At 45.8% G+C, this 23,455-nt stretch overlaps 2 protein-coding genes and 1 pseudogene across 5 annotated transcripts; 1 reads left to right on the forward strand and 2 right to left on the reverse strand.

Moving 5' to 3' along the window:
• Positions 1-9,747: 9,747 nt before the first annotated feature.
• Positions 9,748-14,145, reverse strand: LOC122053162 (annotated as a pseudogene).
• Positions 14,053-20,588, forward strand: LOC122053163 (probable magnesium transporter NIPA6). 4 transcript variants are annotated; one of them, XM_042615081.1, is made up of 10 exons: positions 14,053-15,319; positions 15,448-16,499; positions 17,627-17,683; positions 17,791-17,881; positions 17,948-18,108; positions 18,203-18,330; positions 18,449-18,586; positions 19,483-19,575; positions 19,645-19,762; positions 20,105-20,588. In XM_042615081.1, the coding sequence occupies exons 2-10, from the start codon at positions 16,376-16,378 to the stop codon at positions 20,197-20,199; spliced, it is 1,005 nt and encodes a 334-aa protein (XP_042471015.1). In that variant the 5' UTR covers positions 14,053-15,319; positions 15,448-16,375; the 3' UTR covers positions 20,200-20,588. The 4 variants fall into 4 exon arrangements, 3 of the variants coding, with proteins under 3 accessions (XP_042471015.1, XP_042471017.1, XP_042471014.1); XM_042615083.1 differs by having other exon boundaries at positions 14,368-15,894; positions 15,992-16,499; XM_042615080.1 differs by having other exon boundaries at positions 14,368-16,499; positions 20,105-20,233; positions 20,322-20,586.
• On the reverse strand, positions 20,543-21,556 carry LOC122050853 (protein FMP32, mitochondrial-like). The gene is made up of 6 exons (XM_042611726.1): positions 21,305-21,556; positions 21,175-21,234; positions 21,017-21,093; positions 20,893-20,949; positions 20,742-20,808; positions 20,543-20,662 (listed from the first exon to the last, which is right to left on the reverse strand). Exons 1-6 carry the CDS (start codon positions 21,554-21,556, stop codon positions 20,543-20,545), a joined length of 633 nt encoding a protein of 210 aa, XP_042467660.1.
• Positions 21,557-23,455: the final 1,899 nt, after the last annotated feature.

A 23,455-nucleotide genomic window follows, 5' to 3' on the forward strand; every position in this document is an offset into this window, starting at 1 on the left:
ATCAGCACCCTTCCGCCCGCTCGCCACTCAGCCCAGCGCTCGACCATTCATTCCCAGTTTTCTGCGCCGGCTTCTGATCCCCTCCCGACAGCCGGTCGGACGACCCCTGGTCACGGTCGCACGATTCGGGTCACTCTTCACCTACCGACTGAAGAGCTACTTCCAGAAGCCGAGAAGCCGACCGCCCATCCGCGCCCGAGCACACCATCACCTTGAAAGGGCCCCTAGCTGAGATGTGGGCCGATGCTCGGGCACGCACTGCGCTGATCCCCCTCCGAAACTTGGCCAATAGCCACATGCGGGAGGCCACAGGGGTAAGTTCGCTCTCTACGAAGTTTTGTATGCATTCTTTCCGCTCGGCATCTAACAACTATAATTTTCTTTTGCCAGAGATGGGTGGAGGAAATTGCGGTTTCCAACCGCTTGGCCCTAGTGGATGAAGAGCTGCGACAACTGAAAGCAACAGTTGGTCCGTCCGGCCCTCAGGGCCCTTCATATTCTGAGCTACAAAAGGAGCTGCAGAAAACTCAAAATCTGCTGGCGGCCGAGCAGAAGAAGACAGCCGATCAGGCCCACGCCTTGGCCGAGTCCGAGCGACAAGTCAAGTCGCTCGACACAAAAATAACATTGGCCACCACTCGGAAAAATACAGCTATCTCCAATCTGGAGAAAAAGAACGTGGAGGCTCGGGGCCTGGAGCTGAAGATAAAAGAGTTGACAGAGCAGCTCGACAGGGAGAAGGCGGGCCGCTCGGCCGACGCGGATAAGCTCCAGACTCTGAATGAGGCCCTTACTAGCTCCCAGGCGACCTTCAAAGAATATCAAGACGCCGAACCGAGTCGAATTGCTGCCTTAAGATAGAGCTACATCCGCTCGCCTGAATTCTCGGAGAAAATATGCGAGCGGATGTACACAGCTTTCGACATGGCTATGACCGCCACCACTACTTATCTGAAGTCTAAGGGTCTTCTTCCGGAGTCTACTACTATTCTGGCCGGCGATCAAGTGGAGCTTCTGAATAACATTCCCCGGGACCTCTATGATTATATTGAATAGTTTTATGTAACTCGCCCACCCGCCTGGATATCATCCTTTTTGTAATTGGGCCGCTCGGCTTAAAACTTTACCTTTAATGCAATGTTTTCCTTGTATTTGTTGTCTCCTTTCATAACCAAGATGTGTGTTTATCCGCTCGCCCATTATTACACCTCTGGCATTCGAAAGGAATTTTTGCGAAGTACTTGGCGTTGCCCTTCCGCTCGGCTAAATATTTCGGATGCGTAACATTCCGTTTTGATAGCAGAGACCGCTCGCTAGAAGCCGACGAGTACCTTTGGGCTCTTAGCCGAGCGGAACGTAGAGTCGGTGGAACGATATTGGCGGCGAGCTTCTCGGACACTTGCAGTCTTTTTTTTTTCCCGCTCGGACGTTTATAGACGTCGGCCCGTCTCTCGATATTTAACGTCGGAGCTCGACGGTCTTCCGCTCGGACGTTTATAGATGCCGGCTCGTCTCTCGATTTTTAATTTAACGTCGGAGCTCGACGGTCTTTCGCTCGGACGTTTATAGACGTCGGCTCTCTCGATTTTTAACGTCGGAGCTCGACGGTCTTCCGCTCGGAAGTTTATAGACGCCGGCTCGTCTCTCGATTTTTAACGTCGGAGCTCGACGGTCTTCCGCTCGGAGGGTTTATAGACGCCGGCTCGTCTCTCGATTTTTAACGTCGGAGCTCGACGGTCTTCCGCTCGGAAGTTTATAGACGCCGGCTCGTCTCTCGATTTTTAACGTCGGAGCTCGACGGTCTTCCACTCGGAGGGTTTATAGACGCCGGCTCGTCTCTCAATTTTTAACGTCGGAGCTCGACGGTCTTTCGCTCGGACGTTTATAGACGCCGGCTCGTCTCTCGATTTTTAACGTCGGAGCTCGACGGTCTTCCGCTCGGAAGATTTATAGACGCTGGCTCGTCTCTCAATTTTTAACGTCGGAGCTCGACGGTCTTCCGCTCGGATGTTTTATAGACGCCGGCTCGTCTCTCGATTTTTAACGTCGGAGCTCGACGGTCTTCCGCTCGGATGATTTATAGACGCCGGCTCGTCTCTCGATTTTTAACGTCGGAGCTCGACGGTCTTCCGCTCAGAAGTTTATAAACGCCGGCTCGTCTCTCGATTTTTAACGTCGGAGCTCGACGGTCTTCCGCTCGGAGGGTTTATAGACGCCGGCCCGTCTCTCGATATTTAACGTCGGAGCTCGACGGTCTTCCGCTCGGACGTTTATAGACGCCGGCTCGTCTCTCGATTTTTAACGTCGGAGCTCGACGGTCTTCCGCTCGGACATTTATTTACGCCGGCTCGTCTCTCGATATTTAACGTCGGAGCTCGAAGGTCTTCCGCTCGGACATTTATAGACGCCGGCTCGTCTCTCGATATTTAACGTCGGAGCTCGACGGTCTTCCGCTCGGACGTTTGGCACCAATCTTCGAGCAACTTTCCTGTGAATCGCCGCCCATTGTCGGAAACCAATCGACGAGGGATGCCGACCCGACAGATGATGTGTTGCCAGATGAATTTTTTGACCATTTGTTCGGTGATCCTGGCTAGTGGCTCGGCTTTCACCCACTTGGAAAAATAATCGACCGCCACTAGTAGAAATTTCCGCTGTCCGGTCGCCATAGGAAATGGACCAACGATATCCATTCCCCACTGGTCGAACGGACATGAGACCGTCGATGCCTTCATTTCCTCTGCCGGTCGGTGATAGAAGTTGTGGTATTTCTGGCACGAAAGTCACGTCGACACGGTCCTCGCGGCATCTGCTTGTAAGGTCGGCCAGAAGTACCCGGCCAATAGGATCTTCTTAGCCAGCGATCGTCCGCCCGGATGCCCACCGCAGGATCCTTGATGCACTTCTTGGAGGATATACGCCGCGTCTTCCGGGCTCACGTATTTCAGTAACGGGCGGGAGAAAGCCTTCTTGTAGAGCTGGTCCCCGATGAGTGTGAACCGACCGGCTCTCCTCCTTAGCAGCTGAGCTTCATTTTGATCGGACGATGTGGCGCCTGAGCGCAGAAACTCCGTGATGGGTGTCCTTCAGTCGCTCGGAAATGCGAGACCCTCCATTCGATCGACTTGCGCCACCAAAGATACTTGTTCAATTGGCTGCTGGATGGTGATCGGTGTCATTGAACTTGCAAGTTTAGCTAACTCATCAGCCGCTTGGTTCTCCACTCGGGGTATCTTTTGGATGATAACTTCTCGGAAGTTAGTCTTGAGCTTCTCGAAGGCTTGAGCGTAAAGCTTGAGCCGAGCGTTGTTGATTTCAAAGGTGCCTGTCAGCTGCTGAGCGGCCAATTGGGAGTCTGAATGGAGTGTTACCCGTCTAGCACCTACATGCCGGGTGGCCTGTAAGCCGGCTATGAGGGCCTCATACTCTGCTTCATTGTTGGTAGCTTTATAATCCAGCCGGACGGATAAGTGCATCTTTTCTTCTTGAGGGGAGAGCAACAGTATCCCAATCCCGCTTCCGAGCCGAGTGGATGATCCGTCCACAAATATTCTCCACATAGCTTCCGGCTCTGAATTCTGAACTTCAGTCACAAAATCCGCCAAGGACTGCGCTTTGATTGCCGAGCGGAGCTGGTATTGGATGTCAAATTCACTTAACTCCGTCGTCCATTTAATGAGCCGCCCGGACGCTTCTGGATTCTGCAATACACGCCCGAGCGGGCTATTGGTTTTGACAATGATAGTATACGCCAGGAAATATGGACGAAGGCGCCGAGCGGCGAGGACCAGAGCGAAAGCTAGCTTTTCGAGCCCAGTGTAGCGAGATTCAGCATCTTTTAAAATGTGACTAAGGAAATACACAAGCTCCTCTCCGCTCGCCCTCACCAGTGCTAAGCCGATTGCCTGCTCGGTCGAGGATAGATAAATACAAAGTGGCTCACCAATAGTCGGCTTGGCTAATACCGGGAGCGAATTCAGATATGCCTTTAAATCTTCGAACGCCCAGTCACATTCTTCGTCCCAGTGAAATTTTGTAGCCTTGCGTAAGATCCTGAAAAAAGGAAGGCTCCGGTCGGCGGTTTTGGAGATGAATCTGGACAGAGCGGTTATCCGACCGGTCAAACGCTGCACTTCCCTTGTATTTCTTGGAGGCGGCATATCTTGTAGAGCTTTCACCTTGCTGGGATTTGCTTCAATGCCCCGCTCGGTCACTATGTACCCCAGGAAACGCCCTCCTTTTGCTCCGAACAGGCACTTCTGGGGATTTTGCTTGACTCCATATTTGCGTAGCGTTCGGAAGGTTTCTTCCATGTCCTTGAAGAGATCGGCCGCTCGGACGGACTTAATGAGAATGTCGTCCACATAAACTTCTAGATTCCGCCCGATCTGCTCTCTGAATACTTTATTCATCAAGCGCTGATATGTGGCCCCCGCATTCTTTAATCCGAACGGCATCACATTATAGCAATATGTGCCGTCGGCCGTCACGAAGCTGACTTTTTCTTGATCTTCACGGGCGAGCGGCACTTGGTGATAGCCCTGGTAGGCGTCGAGCATACAGATTAATTCACAGCCGGCCGTAGAGTCCACTAGCCGATCTATCCGAGGCAGAGGATAAAAGTCTTTCGGGCAAGTTTTGTTGAGATCCCGAAAATCTATGCATACTCTCCACTTGTTGCCCGGCTTGGAGACTAATACTACGTTCGCCAGCCAGCTCGCGAACTACACCTCGCGGATATGGCCGACCTCCAAGAGTTTTTCCACCTCCGCTCGGATGATGGAATTCTGCTCGGCGCTGAAATCTCTCTTTCTCTGCTTTACTAGCCGTGCGTCCGGTCGGACGTGTAGTTCATGCTGCGCTATACTCGGTGAAATTCTGGGCAGCTCGTGTGTCGACCAGACGAAGACATCATGGTTTCTCCTGAGGCATTGGATCACCTCCTCTTTCTGGTTGGCCTCCAGATCGGACGCGATGAATGTTGTAGCCTCCAATCGGGTGGGGTGTATCTGTACTTCCTCTTTTTCTTCGTAAACTAAAGAGGGAGGCTTTTCTGTGATGGCGTTTACCTCAATCCGGGGCATTTTCCAAACGGAATTGGCTTCTGCTCGGACCATCTCGATGTAGCATCGCCGAGCGGCCAGTTGGTCTCCCCGTACCTCTCCTACTTTGTCTTCGACGGGAAACTTGATCTTCTGGTGGAAGGTTGAGACGGCTGCCCGGAATTCGCTGAGCGCCGGCCGTCCTAAAATGACGTTGTAGGACGAGGGAGAGTCCACCACCACGAAGTTCACTGTCCTCGTCCTCCTGAGCGGCTCTTCTCCCAGTGAGATGGCTAGCCGGATTTGCCCGACCGGCAGGACTTCGTTGCTCGTGAACCCGTAGAGTGGAGTTGTCATGGGCAGCAGCTCGGCTCGGTCAATTTGCAGCTGATCGAACGCCTTTTTGAATATTATGTTGACCGAGCTTCCTGTGTCAACAAAAACGCGGTGAATAGTGTAGTTGGCTATTACCGCTTTTATGAGCAGAGCGTCGTCGTGGGGCACTTCAACTCCTTCCAAGTCCCCTGGACCGAAACTGATTTCCGGTCCGCTCGCCCGCTCTCGGCTACAGCCGACTGCATGGATCTGGAGCTGCCGGACGCCCGCCTTTCTTGCTCGGTTGGAGTCTCCTCCGGTCGGCCCACCAGCAATGATATTGATCTCGTCTCAGGAAGTATTGCTTCTATTTTCTTCCTCCCGAGCGGATGGTCGAGACCTTTCTCTTGACGCTCGGCGATTCTCCTGTCTTGGAGAGCGATGCCGATCGGGAGTCTGTTGCTGTCGCCTATCAGCTCTCGCCCGGTCGGCTTCATGAGTTCTCTGTCGCTGGTCGACTGAGGGAGACCGTCGGCCGCCATTCCGGGGGACGGGATGAGCCACAAAGGGAAGACTGCGACAATCCCTTGTGTTGTGCGTGTCCGTCCGGTGGAAAGAGCAGAACATCGGGGTCCATTTCTTCTTTGGCTTGGGCCGGGCGGTAGCTACTTCTTGCATGTGAGACCTGGTATGGGGGGAGCGGATTGCTTCTGCCCTCGGTCCTCTGGGCGGCTGATGGCCGGCGTGCTGTTTCTGCTCGGCAGGAGGAGCCTGCTCGGTTGGAGTTTCTTTTTTCCTGGCCGCTTGCGCTTCCTCCACGTTGATGTATTCGTTGGCCCGGTGTAGCATATGGTCATAATCTCGAGGAGGCTTCCGAACGAGCGAGCGGAAGAAGTCCCCGTCCACGAGGCCTTGTGTAAAGGCATTCATCATAGTTTCCGAAGTGGCCGTTGGAATGTCCATCGCCACTTTGTTGAACCGCTGGATGTAAGCTCGGAGCGATTCACGGGCTTCTTGCTTGATGGCGAACAGGCTCACGCTCGTTTTCTGGTAGCGCCGACTGCTCGCAAAATGGTGGAGGAAGGCCATTCGGAAGTCCTTGAAACTTGTGATGGATCCGTCCGGCAGCCTCCGAAACCACCGTTGAGCCGATCCCGAGAGAGTAGTAAGAAAAACTCGGCATTTTACTCCATCTGTGTATTGATGGAGCGTAGTTGTGTTATCAAACTTACCCAGATGATCATCTGGGTCAGTTGTCCCATTATACTCGCCGATCGTCGGAGGCACATAGTGCTTGGGCAAGGGGTCTCTTAGAATGACCTCCGAAAATTGGCGGTTAATTCGCTCGGGCGATGCATCCGCTCGGGGGGCTTTTCCTTTTCTGTCATCCCGTCTAGGCCTTTCATCAAAAGAAGATCCCCGATCTCTATTAGTTGCTGCGGCTTCGGGGGTGCGGAATAGGGCCCGATGAAATGCAACGGTGGCCTGTAGTGCCTCCGCTCGGCCACCAGACCCTGACGTTGCTTGCTGCTCCTGCCGCTCGGCTGTGACTTTCTGTTTTTGCTCCACAAGCTTGGCGACCCTTATCTCGATCAGAGCGTCGAGTTCCTCCGTCGAAAGCGTCACCGTGTGTTGTCGTCCAGCCTCGTCCATTGTTTCCGTTCGGATGCAGGAGCGTTCCCACAGACGGCGCCAAATTGATCCTGTCCGAATGTTGAATTAATGGACGCTAGGCACGGGGCGCTCTTCGACTGCTGTCGTAGATCTTCGACTGGTGGCACGAAGCTCCGGCGAACCTGCACAGAAGTCGGACCGGGAAGGGGTTCCCGGCGGCGACCCTCCGACACTCAAGTCAGGCGAAGCTCAAGAAAGAAACAGTGGCTTCAAAACTCGTAGAATGCGTACCTCCGGCGAAGAATGAGGGCCTTTATATAGGGCAGCGAAGAAGTGAGTGCACACCTACCGAGGTGTACACGTGTCCATGACCCATACTCCAGTAAGGACTTGTCAGTGAGCTTCCCTAACCCATACTGCTACAGTCTCAGCATGTCCTCGATGGGACAGCGGAATCCCCTGTCACAAGATTTGGAGCATGGCCCACACGTGAAACATACCTGATGTCAGAAAAAGACGTTCCTTGTCCTTTTCCCCTTTGCTCCAGATCTGGCTTCCGGGCGGACAGCTCCCTCAACATCCGGTCGAACATATGCGGTGGTTTAATTGGAGAGATCTTCCATCACGTGCTTTGTGGAGACTATTAGCAGTGTTACGTGAAGTCCGCTCGGCCCCGCGACCTTTTCCACTGAGCGCCGGAACCCTGATTTCGACAGGGCGCCTTTAACCATCAGCCGAATATCGTCCGGTCGGCCAGCCGATCGGACCCATCCCTCTCCGGACGTTCGATTCCACCGGGCGGCCGGCCGGCCTTCCGGTCGGACCCAGCCCTCTCTGGATGGACAACTGCCACTGTGACTTCCACGTGGCGTTGACTCCACAGGGCGGGGTCCCCTGTTTTTACTACCGGATCACCAGCTATTAATGATCCGGCTCATATTGATGTACCAATTGGATAATCAATTAATGATATTACGACTCTTCTTAAGCGTGGTAGACCAATCGGTTCTAAAGATAAAAATCTTTGAAAAAGGAAAGGAGCAACTAATCAAGATGTTCATTTTGAAGTGTCTAGGTCTCCTATAGAGACAACTGACATAACTTTTGATAAAACTCCAGAAGAAGTCAAGATACTTGAAAATAATAAAGAAATCTCAATAAATTATGTCAGGACAGGGAAGAAATTGAATTGATCAAGATTAGTTATCGACAATAAATTTACATACAATGTAGCGCTTGAAATTATTTATGAAAATAATGATCAAGAACCTAAATCTATTGAACAATGTCATAGTATACATGATTGGCCAAAATGGAAAGATGCAATTCAAGTGGAATTATGAAGAAGTCCAAACACTTGCAAAACGTGAGGTTTTGGGACCTGTAGTCCAAACACCAAAAGGTGTAACCCCTATAGAGTACAAATGAGTTTTTTTACGAAAGCGAAATGAGAAAAATGAAACATAAGATATAAAGCTCGTTTAGTGGCACAAAGTTTTTTCTCAAAAACCTGGTATTGATTATGAAGAAACATACTCCCCTATAGTGGATGCAATCACATTTCAATATCTTCTTTGTATGACAACACAAGAAAAGCTTGAAATGCGTTTGATGGATGTAGTAGTAACTTATTTGTATGGAAAACTTGATAATAATATTTATATGAAAATCCTTGAAGGCTCACAATGCCAGAATTCAAGCATCAAGTTGAAATTTTAAAAATATTTATTCCATTAAATTACAAAGATCTTTGTATGGATTGAAACAATCTAGGCGTATGTATAAATGTCTAAGTGATTATTTGGTGCATTATCGAATCATTCTGAAATACTTGCAATACATGAAGTAAGTCGGGAATGTGTTTGGTTGAAATTAATGATTCAACATATCAAGGAAAAATATGATTTAACTATTAATAAGAAAATTCCAACAATATTATATGAAGACAATACAACATGTATAACTCAATTAAAGGGAGGGTACATCAAAAGGGATAGAATTAAACATATTTCACCAAAGTTCTTCTTCACTTATTATCTACAAAAGAATGGTGATATTAAAGTTCAACAGATTCGCTCTAGCAATAATTTGACAGATTTATTTATTAAAACATTACCTACAGCAATATTTAAGAAATTAGTACATGGTATTGGAATGCGGCGGTATAGAAATTTCAAATGATATTTCAAATAAGAGGAGTAAATTTTCACTATACCATATTATGTTGTCCAGTAAATTTATAGTGATACAGTTACAGAATGATGTTCTCTTTTTCCTTACTAGGTTTTTTTCCATTGGATTTTTCCTAGTAAAGTTTTAATGAGGTTGATTCCTTAATTATGGACATCCAAAGGGGAGTGTTGTAAAATAAAGTATGTGAATGCTCATAACCCCGAATAACTTCATAAACTCTCTCATCTATTTAATCTATCATCTCTAAAATTCTTAAGTTATGTAAATTTATGAGGAATTTCAATATGATTATATATCTATAAATATATATGTATATATTCATTTCAATGAGTAAGAAAGAGAATGGAGAAAAGAAATAGGTTAATAATATTTCCTTTTCATATGCATTATATAATTTCACAATAAAAGTAACTAATTGTAGAAGCATAAATTTTAATAGCAAGCAATCCACGAATTTATAATTAAAAGTTAATAGAGATATAAATTAAGATTTTTTGATAAACATATATTAATAACTGTAATAGACAAAAACATCAATAGACACTTGCACATATTAGAACAAGATCATCAACTTCCACAATCACAACAAAACACATCAATAGACACTTGCATATATTTGTAAATGACATGTATACATATATCCATGCATTCATGTCTTTCACAGTACATATCTAGATTCAAATACATTAGCCATCATCCATACATATTTTTTGCCTTATTGAGATCAAATTAGAGTTCTTATAACACCTATCGCGTCATCGACTTCACATATTGCCATCATCGACATATAGCATACTTTAAATAGCAAAATCCAATAACAATGAGTTAAGTCCCTCACAAGTTGAGGCCATGGAGAGTGGAAGTTGGATTGGAAAGCAGATGCACCACCTCCCTCATCGTCGGCCTCGCTGAGCTGCTCTCCTCCACGCAAAGCATTGCCACCTTGAACAGGTTAGTGATTAGGTCCATTGGAGTTGAGGCCAGCCTCCGGTCGATCACTGAGAAGATGGCAGCAACTTTGTCAGTCCCTCCGGTTGGCACTTCGGATATTGTCTTGCTAACCCATCGGACAATGTCCACACCGTCCCCAAACCCGCCCACCGGATGGCGGCCAGTGATAAGCTCCAGCAAAACAACACCGAAGCTGTAAACGTCGCTCTTCTCATCCACCCGCAGGGTGTATGCATACTCTGTCTCCCGCAAATAGATGCAGACAATAGCATTTTAGGAAAGTATCAAGAAAATGTATAATAGTGAACACTATCAATTCAAAAATAACATCTGAAAAAGAATCAAGTCAGCACAGTCTCCATTTGTTTCGGGCTCAACTCGATAGATTCTAACCACTACAGCTTATTCAGCTAAAAATTCTAAAAGTTCAAACAATGACATGTTTAAATATCATCACAACTCAGTTTACTCAACCTTGAATAAGAATGATCTCAAAATCAAACTGTAGATTTCTAGTTTGATCGTCCGACCATGTAGATAAATGCCGGATTACTTATCCCTAAAATTGTTATTGCTACAAACAGACCGATGTCAAACAAACCTCCATTATATAGTATAAGAAAAGAAAATTTGATTAGAATTTATGAAAGTTTGAGTAGAATGAGACTGAGGAAAACTTCAGCTAATATAACAAAAGAAAATAATTTAGTTATCGATCAGAATATTAGGAGTGATAAAGATAGGTAGTTGCCTCTACAAAAAAAAAAAAAAAAAAAAAAGGACACTTAGTTCAATCATAACTTAATCATAACTTCATGATGATGAACTTAGAGCTCAGTTTGGAGCTCCTAAAGTGTATCAGGTGTCCAAAAGTGTAGTGGGTCTGTAAAAGCCCCCCTTTATTTGGTTTCAAGGCGAGTGGCGGTCCAATAACGGAGCTCCGCGTGGATTGAACGTCTAGATCGATCCAATCCCTACAAGGGGCTTCAATTGTTAACTAGGTGGACCAGACAATTGCACAGGGAAGGAAGCACAGAGATTGAGCTTTCTTCAGATTGTCATTATTCTAATGCACATCAATATGATACTAAAAATTTAAGATTTGGAGAATGACTAGCATGAAATCTTATATGAATATCATCAAACTCTGTGAATGATGCTTAAAATCTAAGATAGATTTGTAAATTTATAAGTGGAAACGAAATGGATGAACAAGCAAAAACATGGATTATTTCTTCTTACTTTGTGCCTGTAAAGTGTTCGAGCAATTTACTTGTACCTGGAGCGATGTAGCCGTAGGAGCCGGCGATGGCGGACATGCACTCGGAGGCGCCCGGGTCGTGCAGGAACTTGGCGAGGCCGAAGTCGGCGACATGGGCCTCGAAGTTGGAGTCGAGCAGGATGTTGTTGGACTTGACGTCGCGGTGCAGGATGGGCGGCGAGCAGTCGTGGTGGAGGTAGCAGAGCCCCCTGGCTGCCTCCGCCGCGATGCGCCACCTCGCGCCCCATCCCAGGTGCGCCCCTTTGTTGCCGTGCAGCATCTCGCCCAGGCTGCCGTTGGGCATGTACTCGTAGACCAGCAGGTTCGTCTCCCTGTTCGACATGAAGCCCAGCAGACGCACGATGTTCCGGTGCCTGCCCCCAGCGTCGTCACCTCCGCCGTGAACCCCCGGTCGTGCTCCGCCCCGGCCCCCCGCCCCACCAGTCTTTTGATCGCCACCTCCCTCCCGCTCGCCATGCTCCCTCGGTAGACGATCCCCGCTCCGCCCTTTCCGATCACGTTGTCGTCTTTCAGGCATTCAATCACGTCCTCAGCCGTGAAGTCCAGCCGCTGGAACGCCGTCATCTTCCACCCCTTGTTCCGTCGGTCCCTCCACAGCGCCCAACCCTTCGCCGCTATCGCCGTCAGAGGCACTGCCGCCATGAGGGCTGCCCATGGCAGCACCCTCTTCGAGTCCCATTGTCGCGGCCGCACAGTGCCCCAACCGGAGGCGCCGTCGAAGTTGCCCCCCTCTGGGCAAGGGTCCAGCGGCAGGCCGCACAGCCCGGGGTTCCCTTGGAAGAAACTGCTGTCGTTGAACACCAGGAACTGCCCTTGTGAGGGAATTCGGCCGAAAAGGAGGTTGTGCGAGAGATCGAGTGCGGTCAGACTTCTCATTCGCTGTAAATCCGGCGGGATTTCACCGACCAGCAAGTTTCGAGAGAGGTTCAAGGTGTTGAGGATCTCCAGCTTAGCGATATCCTCCGGAATAACTCCCATCAATTTGTTTCGACTGAGATCGATCGAGCCGAGGGTGGAACAGCGGGTCAGATCAGCGGGAATGACACCGGAAAGCATGTTGCCGCTAAGATTAAGCTTGGAAAGCTGCCTCATCAGGCCTAGTTCATGTGGGATAGCGCCGGAGATCCAATTAGCGTCGAGAGCGAGAGTCTGGAGTGCAGGTAAACCGCCGATCGCCGGCGGTATCAAGCCGCTGATCAAATTGTTGGAGAGGATCAGCGTGCCGAGGCTATCCCCTCCGATCACAGAAGGCAACTCGCCGGATAGGAAATTATCGCTGAGCTCCAACATGTCGTTGCGAGGCAGATCAAAAAGCCCACTGGGGATCGTCCCATTCAAGAAGTTCTTGCCGAGTCGAACCCGAGTCAGCGACTTGCAGCCACCGAGTTCTTCAGGAATCGAGCCGAACAGTTTGTTGTTCATCAGCACCAGCATCTCAAGCCGCCCGCCGAAGCAGAGATCAGGCGGAATCATCCCCGTTATCCGATTCGTAGCAATGTCCAATTTCACGAGGCGGCCGTTGCGGCCCAGCGATTGAGGAAGCGCCATGGTGAAATTGTTCTCCCACAGCTGGAGCACCTCGAGATTTGGAAGATCCGCGATGAACGCCGGGATGGCTCCCCGGAGTTGGTTGTTGAAGAGGCTCATCAGCTTCAGCTCCTTAAGCTCGGCAAAGCTGGAGGGAATCTCGCCAGACAGCTCGTTGATGGAAAGATCCAGCGATTGCAACTTGTCGAGTCGTCCGAGTTCCAGCGGGATCTCACCGGAGAGCCGATTGATCTGGAGAAAGAGCGTATCAAGCTTTTTCAGCCGTCCAAGGCTCGGCGGAATCGTTCCGGAGAGGCCGCAGTTACCCATATCGAGCAAGACTAACGAAGACAACCCACCGAACTCCGGCGGTATGCCGCCGTCGAAATTGTTATAATACCCGAGGTACAAATTCTTAAGCTTCGACAGCCGGCCGAGGCTCGCCGGGATACGCCCGCCAAGCGCATTACCGTTGAGGCTGAGGTACTCGAGGTTGGCGATGTCGGAGTAAGCCTCAGGGATCATCCCGGTGAAGTAGTTCCCGCCGAGGTGGAGGTACCGGAGCCGCAGCGCACCTGCCAACCCCACAGGAAGCGGGCCAGAAAAGTTATTATTGTAAGCGTCGATGACCTCCAGCTCCGGGAACCCACCGGCGGCAACGTCCGGGAACATCCCGTCGAAGTTGTTGTCGGAAACGTTGAGATACCGCAGCGCAGGGAGCGCCGCCAGCTCCGCCGGGAGGGGACCGCGGACGCCGGCGGAGGAAATAGAAAGGTTGACGAGGCGGCGAAGGCGACCCACGTCCGCCGGGAGCGTGCCATTGAGGGGAGTAAACGAGAGGTCCAACGCCACCACCCGCGAGTCGTGATCGCAGGTGACGCCGAACCAAACGCAATGACCATCGGCGGCGGCCGTCCAGTCATCGAGCGCGGAGCTCCCGGTCGCCACCAGACCAGCCTTCACCTTCAACAAGGCATCCAACTCTCCGTCGCCGTGGTCTAAACCAGTAGCACCACCACCAGCAGCAGCTGAGCCGATCGAGGCAACCAAGGAAAACAGCAACAGTAGCCACAGGTACGCAGCCTCCTCCGCCATGCTTCTTCCTCCTCCTCCTCCTCCTCCTCTTCTCTCCGGTCTCCACTGGTTCGCACAATCTGCTCGCTTCCGCTGCTTTTGGCGGGTGTAAAAGCGAAGCCGCGAGGGAATGCGATGCGAGCGCATGCAGCCGGTGAGTGGCGAGGGAACAAGGTACCGTCCGGGTCGCGTTAATGGCCAAGGAATCGCAGGAAAAAGAGTGGCGGGGGAGCGAGCAGAGCGCGATAGCGTGTGCGGTCACGTGTGTCAGCGCGGGGGAGGGGCGCGAGCTGTGCGTCGTGACTCGAGGGCGCAGCAGCCTTTTTTTCCTCTGCACTCGAGTACCAACACCAAAAGGATACCTACCCTACCAGCCTAACCCAGAACGATAAGACAATTACAGAAAGTTAATTAATTCTTAACCAACTTTAATTAAATTAATCCCCTCAAGTCAACGTTAATTAGGAGCGAAAGCATAAGAAAGTCCTTCGAGGGGCACTGAGCGCTTGGAACTTATTCCGCTGTTAGCAAATGGCTTTAACCTTAATTAATTTATTTATTTGCCTCGCAAGTCAAAACTTTAGTGCATTTGCGCTGGGTAAAGCACGCTTAATGACTTGCTCGCTTTATTAAGGAGAATGTTCGAGAAGACAGAACATTACTGTGTTAAATAAACGAGACAAATGCCATGGCAGGTACGTCGACAAGGACATCCTTTATCGTTTACTTAATTTATTCTAGAATCTTGGTCCGTCTTCAACTTATATATTTATATCGGGATTTTAAAAATAATATATTATTGCAATAGCATAAAAGCTATTATAATAGAGTATATTACAACAGTAGGAATATCATTTTCGTTAATTTAAAATAATTTTAGTTAAATTAATAAAGAATATTCTTTTGGACAAAAATAATAATAAAGGATTGGGCTTAACACTGAAGAATCAACCCGATGGGCCGGTCACGTGATGAACGAACCATCGCAGTCATGCTTTTCTGAGGCAAATCCTACGGTCACCGTCATTTCAAGGATGTACACGAATCTCGACTCATCATCGTGGAGAGGTTTCGGAGTGCGCGCGACGACGACGCCGCTTTGCGCCGGCGGCGTCGTCGTTGCCGCTTGCAGCATGGGCGAGTACGCCGTCGTCGGAGTCCCATAAGGATTTTGACATCGAATCTCAGAGAAATATCTGCTCGAACCATCGCATTGGAGTTTCTGAAGTCAGGAAGAGTGTAAAGAGTTTCCTTCGCCGCTAAAGTGTTCGACGCAATGCCCCAGTGAGGCGGTAGTCCTTTTTTTTCTCCTGCCAATACGGTGCTGCATCCTTCTACTTGTCTTTATTCAAGCGTTCTCTTCTGGCACTGCTCGATGTTTACTTTTTTTTTCAATGGCATTAAAGTAACTGATCTTTTCCTCCGCCATCCTCTGTATCCTCCGCAAAGACGACGACAACCGTACCACCCTCGTCGCCATCTCTGCTCACCGGCCGCGCATCTTGGTTGCGGCTTCCTTTAGTTGCTGTCTCTCATCTTCTCAGCGCAGGGATGCCTTTGCTGTCAGACGTACGCCTTCATTTGCTGTCGAGTCAGACCTGCAGCCATAGTGTACGACACATTGCCTAGATGACCGCCTTATTCAAATTTCAAATTAGTTTTGGATATTTTTAATATTAAATATATAATAAAATAATATTTTATTTTTTTTAAAAAAATAGCATGAATGTTGATGATGGCAAAATGAGGTGCCATTTTTATTTTTATATCTGATAATTTCAAGCAATTACCAATGCGCCCTACATTGCTGACCCAAGTCCGGCAAAGCATCGGCCTGACCAATCCATATGCCGGTAGGAATTTGGGTTCATATTAAATGACAAAAAATTCTCGAAGGTAAATCCATTTCCAACGTGTTCCAGCTTCGATATCCGATAAAAAATTATTATTAAGGTTTTTAACTCGGACTCGTACCATACCGTTCGGCATGCAGTTGGTCCCATATTGTTCTCCATTTAGAAAGTTCGGTATGCAATTGGGTTAGTAAATTTGATTGTCGCGGCGTCCCATCCGCCGTGACATCGGACGACGAAGCTCCATCTTGTTGTCAGTCGCTTCTCGGGCCCAGTCGCGGAAGACGACGGCGGAGGCTCTTCAAGCACCTCTCGCTTTCTCGATTCAAATCTGGTGGCTTGGGAGGGAGAATTCCAGCTCCAAAAGAAAGAACTGCGGCATTGGATTCTCGTTCCTTCAGCGCGCGGCGCGTTTTCAATTTTTGTTCTGCTCCGATTCCGCCGTACTCTCCTGAAGAGGAACCCGAGGAGGAAGAGGGAGGAGATCCGCGAGTTGGGTAAGAGTATCGGCTGGGAAAAAACAAATGGGGGTTTCAGATAACACCAAGGGCTTCATTCTCGCACTTGTCTCGAGCGCCTTCATCGGATCCAGCTTCATATTGAAGAAGAAGGGACTCAAGCGTGCAGGAAAATCTGGCGTCCGAGCAGGTCAGAATGGAAAACCTAGCTTCTTTTGGATGATTGACTATTTTCTCTTGTGAAAAGATGCGCTTTTTTTCTAGTTTCCGTGTAAAATTTTCTTCAACATTTGATTTTGACCTCGTTGTTTACCTTTTCTACTAATCCGGTATGCTAATTATGTTTTTGAGGCATTTTTCTTAGCAAAAAACTATAAACTTGACACACGTAATGATACGATACATGCTTAGAATGATATAATGTGTTTTGATATGCGAAGTGCATACTCTTCTGAGTTCATCACTTTAAATCCTTTGATCCCTGAACCGAGGAATGCTCTTCTCTGGTTTAGAATTACAACTCCTGAAGATGCCCTCTATTAACTAGGGCAGTTGTCTGGGTAGTTACTGTCCAAGTTAGTAGACGTAGAAAAGGATTCTCAGTGAGAATTTGCCTACCTCATTGTTTCTTGTTATCAACATTCAGATAGTAACTTAGCTAGGAACTAGGTTACACCTAGAGAGTCTTAAAGACACAATATATCACTGAATCAATAAGTCCCATTCTTTTATCTGTGCCCATGATCTTTGCATTCAATGCTTCCCATGGATGATGCCCAGATCCAGCTCCATAGCTGGGACCTGCATCTGCTGCCCTAGCACGTTCACTCCATGGACATATAGAGAATCCCATCATAGAAGATCTGAATTACCAGCAGAAGCTGCAGCTCTTTCCTATTGATGAGTATTAGCATCCTCTGGTCTTAGCTTTGCTATCTCATGAATAATTGGATAACGAAATCATAAACAATTTGGTGGCATTGCATTGACCAGCTAAGCTCATTATTTCTCATAGATGATTAACAATTTGGTGTTTCCAATACGCAAAGTTGATGTTGGTTCAAAGCTGATTTTTGGTTTTGAACCCAAGGCAAATAATATGGATGATGTGTATGATGATTGTGTCCATGCAAATAGACTCTAATAAAACTCCAATCATCTCTGCTTTCCCTTCTTGACTGATTCCTTATGATACTTCCATTCACATAATCTTTTCCATTGCAAGATTTTGTTTCTCTTATTTATATTTTTAGGGATTTTGGCCAGTTTATTGTAGAATATGACTGAATTTTTTTAACCTTTTTCCTTGATTCATAGGAGTTGGTGGATATACTTACTTACTAGAACCGCTCTGGTGGATTGGAATGATCACAAGTAAGCTAACTGAGTACATATTAGGAATATTGTAGTGCTTTGATAATTATAACACACAAAACAAGATTTGCTATGTTGTTGATATTTGAAAGTTTCTTGACAAACAGTGCTCCTTGGTGAGGTTGCAAATTTTGTGGCTTATGTTTTTGCTCCAGCTGCTTTAGTTACTCCTTTGGGGGCATTAAGCATAATAGTCAGGTATTGATATAAAAGATTGAATGCTTAAAGCTTCATTGGAACTAACAAACTTTTATTTTTGAGCAGTGCTGTATTGGCACACTTGATGCTGAAGGAACGATTACAGACAATGGGCATTTTGGGTTGTATATCTTGTGTTGTTGGTTCTATTGTCATTGTGATTCATGCACCTCAGGAACAATCCCCAAGTTCTGTAGAAGAAATTTGGAAGCTAGCCACTCAACCTGGTAATAAGCTATCATTAATTCTGTTATATTAATGGAGAGTTAACTTTAAAAATCTTGAAAACATCACTAACATTATTTTCTCTTTTTTTTCCAGCATTTTTAGTTTATGCTGCAGCTACATTATTCGTAGTATTTGCCTTGGTATTATATTTTGAACCCCTATATGGGCAAACAAACATATTGATTTATTTGGGCATCTGTTCCTTAATGGGATCGCTAACGGTAAAAAATGCTTCCAAATCTCAAGACTGTACATACTCTAGCTACATAATTAGCTTTTCAATTTGGTCACTTATGATGCCATTTTGTCTTGTGTGTTCCTTTGAATTTGTCCCTACAGGTTGTTAGCGTAAAAGCCATTGGAGTTGCTATCAGACTTACATTAGAGGGGACAAGTCAGGTTACATATTACCAAACCTGGCTTTTTGCCACAATTGCCCTTGTTTGTGTCATCTCTCAATTGAATTACTTAAATAAGGTTTGTGCAACATAATCTGTACTGAGAAAATGTGATTTTTTTAATCTCTATCAATTATTTTCCATGATCATCTGGCACATTTATTGGCACAACTAAACTATAAATATTTTGTTCTTAATTGAGTTTTAAATGTGTTGTAGTCGTTATCATCCAACAGCCATTTTGTGTGCATCTAGTCGACTAGAGACGTTTTCTAGTAAACTGGAGGCAATCAAAAGTGATTCATTTGAGGGCTATGTATATAAGCTCTTTTTGAGCTTTTATGCAAGAAAAACTCATCAAAACATCTCTAATTTCCTGTGCTCAAGTAATGCAAGTTCTTAAAAGGATCCAAGAGCTTGGAGAAGAATTGCAATACTTCAATGATTAAACTATTGGTAATTTACCTCTTCGCTAATCTTTAACTCTAATCTTTTGGAAGATATGAGTATATGCTTTAGTGAAATTCTCATCAAGGGTCAAGCTTGTATTAACTTGTGAAATCCCATTGATTGGGTCAAGGCTTGAGCCCTGGATGGTAGAGGCGTACCCCATCATGTCTCGTAAAGAGATGATAGTAGTGGATTATTTGGAGGTGGCGCACCAAGCACGTTATAGGCCATGGAGTAGGAGTAGCGCTTCCGAAGCATGTTACATTGTGTTCTAACATGTCATTTTATCTCTGGTGGGTATACACTTAACATGATCAACTGAACACACACTAGCAATCATGTTACTAATGTTGTTGTCTTTATATATAAATATGTGAGGAGTACAAGAGTCATTTGTAATAATCCCTTTCATCATAATGCGTATACAAATGGTAGAGGGAAACGACCTAGGTTTTCTAATGAAGAATCATTTCTCCATAATACAAAAACATGAGTTTTATAAATCTCTTTGGTTCTCTCTACCAGGCACTGGACACTTTCAATACAGCAATTGTGTCACCAATTTACTATGTCATGTTTACCACTCTGACAATAGTTGCAAGTGCAATAATGTTCAAGGTATACGTAACAAAAACTTAATGATTAAGCGTCATTATTTGTTCTTGCTCACTTTCAATTCTGCTATAGGATTGGTCCGGCCAAGATATCAACAGTATAGCTTCAGAATTGTGTGGGTTTGTTACAGTTATTTCTGGGACTATCTTATTGCACTCAACCAAAGAACCCGATGTGTCTCCTCCAACAGGTTCGCACTATGCTAAATGCAATTTACCCTCAATAATGTTCACAATGCCCCTCAAATGTGTTGTTGTTTGTCTAGCTAATCTCATATGTGACTACCTTATTTTTCGATGACAATTCTATTCCAATTGCGAAAATAATCTAAAATATTATCTTCGTGAGTTATCTAACTATCCAAACTTCTACCAAGCAAAGCCAACTTTGCCTTAGATGTGTCTGTATAGTTCTTCAAGATCTGATGCAACAAAAAGACAAGCAACTAAAATGGGAAGTCTTCAATTCCTTTTTTCAACTATTGATGGAGAAATTCACACATACATTCTTTTGCATTCTTAACCTGGCACAGGTTCAATATCTTGGTACATTGGTAGAGGCAGTGCTGGTGATCCCATGAAGAATATCGGCGATGATCATTTCATTATCTTGCAAAGTTCCGATTGATCATGTCCGAGTCAAGTTAAGTTCCACTCAGAAGGTATATTTCAGATACCATCTTGCTCAACAGAGGCTGTATATTTTTTTTATTCATTTTTTTTTTTTTGAAATATCTTTGTTTCTCACAGTATGGCCTTAATTGAGACATGCAAGTTTAAGAGGTTAGAAACTAGGCAGTTGGAGGTTGCCTCTACCTCAGTGAATAGGTGAATGCAAGTCTAGAGATCTATTTTTCTTCTTCAAAATAAGACATGATAACAAAATGTATGGCAAATAATTTTTTTTTAAAGAAAAAATAGAATCATAGAACTTAGAAAATCTCAATTGTGAAAGAGAAAGGACAATGTTTTTACAACAAAATGCGCACGACTGCTAGGCCAGCAGCAGAGATAGAAACTAGTGTTCCCATGCAGTATTTTATCACATCATACTTTGCAGCTTCTAATTGTGCTCTCAATGTGTGAATTTCCTGTAAATAGCAGTCACACTTAAAAAGGAAACATACTTAATCACCACCAAAATAGCTTTACACAACACTTGTAAGTTACCCTGTCAAGCTTGGTGGTGAAAAGAGTAGTTTCGGCATTCTGCTTTGCTAGTTCATCTCGCATCTGCCTATATTCAACAAGAACACAATTTCATCAAGCTGAAGATTGATTGCGAGTTCTCAATTGTTGTTTGTGTTCTTGGATCACTTACCCCCTCTCGAGGTTTAGATCCAAACGTTGTCCGGCAGCAAGTTTGTCGATCTCATACCTATCGCAGCTCAGAGGATCAGCATCATTTGAAGTAATAAAAATAAGAACAGTGCATGAGCAAGAACCTGAGCTCACTGCCCATCTTTTCCATGGCAACCTGAAGCTTTTCGGCTTCTCTTTGCAGGGAAGAGAAATGGTGCTCCTGTTTCCATATCGACAAATAGATCAAACTAATGAAACAAAACAAAAAGAGGAAGACAAACAATCAAAGACATGTTTGTACTTGGGAGCTTTCTATGAACGATTTGAACTTCGAGAGATTGGCATCTTGGATCAACTGATTCTGCAATGGCAATTTCCATTGAGGTTGATAAAAACAACAATAAATTTCAATGGTAAATATAGTTTCATACCTTGTGCACTTCCTCCTTTGGGGAATAGGACTGAGCCACTCTCTCCAGAGTATCGTTGAGGACTTCTGTGATGGCAGAGGTAACGGCTTCTGCTTGCTTTGTGGGGAGACCTTGCACCTCCAAGCTTTTCACCAAGGCCAATGTGTCAACAAGGAACACCCTGTTGGCTTTAGGCTTCGCAAGGAGTTGCGAAGAAGACGAAGAGAAAGAGGAAGAAGAAGAGCATCTGTGGGAGCTGAATTCACTGGCCATGGACCAGGGCGAAGGCCATCCTGCTCTTGATTGCGATCTAAATGCTACTGCCCCTCCTCTCTTGCATGCGATGGCTGCAAGGGAGGACATTGCTGCAGCAGGCGAGCGAGCAGATGCCCACCTGGATTTATTTTCCAAGGAAACTGCTGGCTGGTCTTTCACCTGCACATGAAGCCTCTTGTTCTTGGAAGAAGAAGGATTTGTTGGTGAAAACAATGGTGCAATGGAACTCCATCCAGTCACATTGTCTTCCTATTTTGTGTGATTTCCAAAGATAGAGAGGCGCCGAGGAGAAAGGATTGGCTGGTGGAAATTTGTTGAGGAAGAGAGGGATGAATGGACTGCAAAAGAATTGCATGAGGTTGATGAACACACTTCATCTTTTCTTAGTGATAAATAAATTGGCTATTAGAATAGAATTTAGTGCTTATTTTGAATTTTAGAGCATATATATATATATATATATATAGTCTGAGTAAGCGATAGAAAGGGGGGTGAATAGCACATGTCACTTTTTACTTTTATGGAAAATATGAGAGATAAATGCAGCGGAATTAAACGAATACAAAAACAATGTTAAGATACTTTCTTTTTACTTGGTTCACAACTCATCGACGCCCGCACTCGTTCAGTGCTTTTGTTGGACAATTCAATAAAATACGAAAAATTACAAAATTTGAGTACAAAACAATAAATAAATTATACCGACAACATACAAGAATTGAAGATAAAGCGTTGGTTGTCGGAGCAATGTTTTAGCATTATAATGAAGGTTATGGAGCAGCATGCAAAAAATGAAAGTCGTATGGAATGAGTATTCTAAGCTGCTGATCAAAGTCTTCTTTTATAAGGCATTTCGGGCGCTTGGATTCTTTTCGAGAGCCTAGAGTTGACCTGATTCGATAAGACTCCGTTGACGATAATCCACTTCCAGGTGCTTTGATCATTTCCGAGCGCTTAGACCGTTGACGTGGTTGTACCTCAGTGAAACTTAGTCTAAGTCACCTCTATCTATTCTCAGACATTTGGATCCCTTCCATGCTTCTGGAGTCTAACATGTGCCAGCCAACTCTACTGCATGCGTGGATGGGTTCAGGGTATTCTAGACGCTTGGATCCTTTCTGGACGCTCGGACACCCGGGTGCCTAGATCTCTTTCAAGCGCCTAGAATTCCCTTAGTCCAGCTTCTCACCTGCATCACAAAGTTAGCACACAAAAAATATATAATAATGATATTTAGCATAAAAAGAGTGAGTCAAATTTGGACTGTTTGATCTTGACTTTTGGATTTCCAGTGAAATTCTGGGTCAAACCGACGCCTACTATTCCTTCATGCGGAATGTATCATCGCCCACTCCTCTTAAGAGAGTTTATCTATTTACTAAACATCCTGTTCTCCAAACCTGTTTGGACTTTTGTTTAGCATTCAATTTTGACTTTTAGGACTTCTCGCTAGATATTTGATTCTTGACCCATCTAAATTTTTGCCTAGTGTCCGCGACCCCTAGAACTTCTTCCTAATATCCTTGACCCATAGGACTTCTACCCAACATCCTTGATCTGCCAAGACTTTTACCTAATCCACTCGACCATGATTTCCTTGCTCAATTCACTCGACTAGGACTTCTTGCCCAATCCACTCGAACATGACTTCTTTGTCCAGTCTCAACTAGGATTTTCCTGTACACTTAGTTAAGTTCGTTAAATTACAATAACCCTTAACTTTTAACCTTTACCAATATCAAAATATAAGTTCAAACTGCTTCTAACACAAATAATCTATCTTTTTTTTATTTATGACAATCTGATTCACCGTTAGTTAAAACATAGCATTTTGAAACACACTTAACACAAACAAAAAACTTTAAAAAAATTTTCAAGTGTTAATAACATTTTCCA

The sequence above is a fragment of the Zingiber officinale genome, chromosome 3A (assembly GCF_018446385.1).
Source record: "Zingiber officinale cultivar Zhangliang chromosome 3A, Zo_v1.1, whole genome shotgun sequence".
Taxonomy (NCBI): Eukaryota; Viridiplantae; Streptophyta; class Magnoliopsida; order Zingiberales; family Zingiberaceae; genus Zingiber; species Zingiber officinale.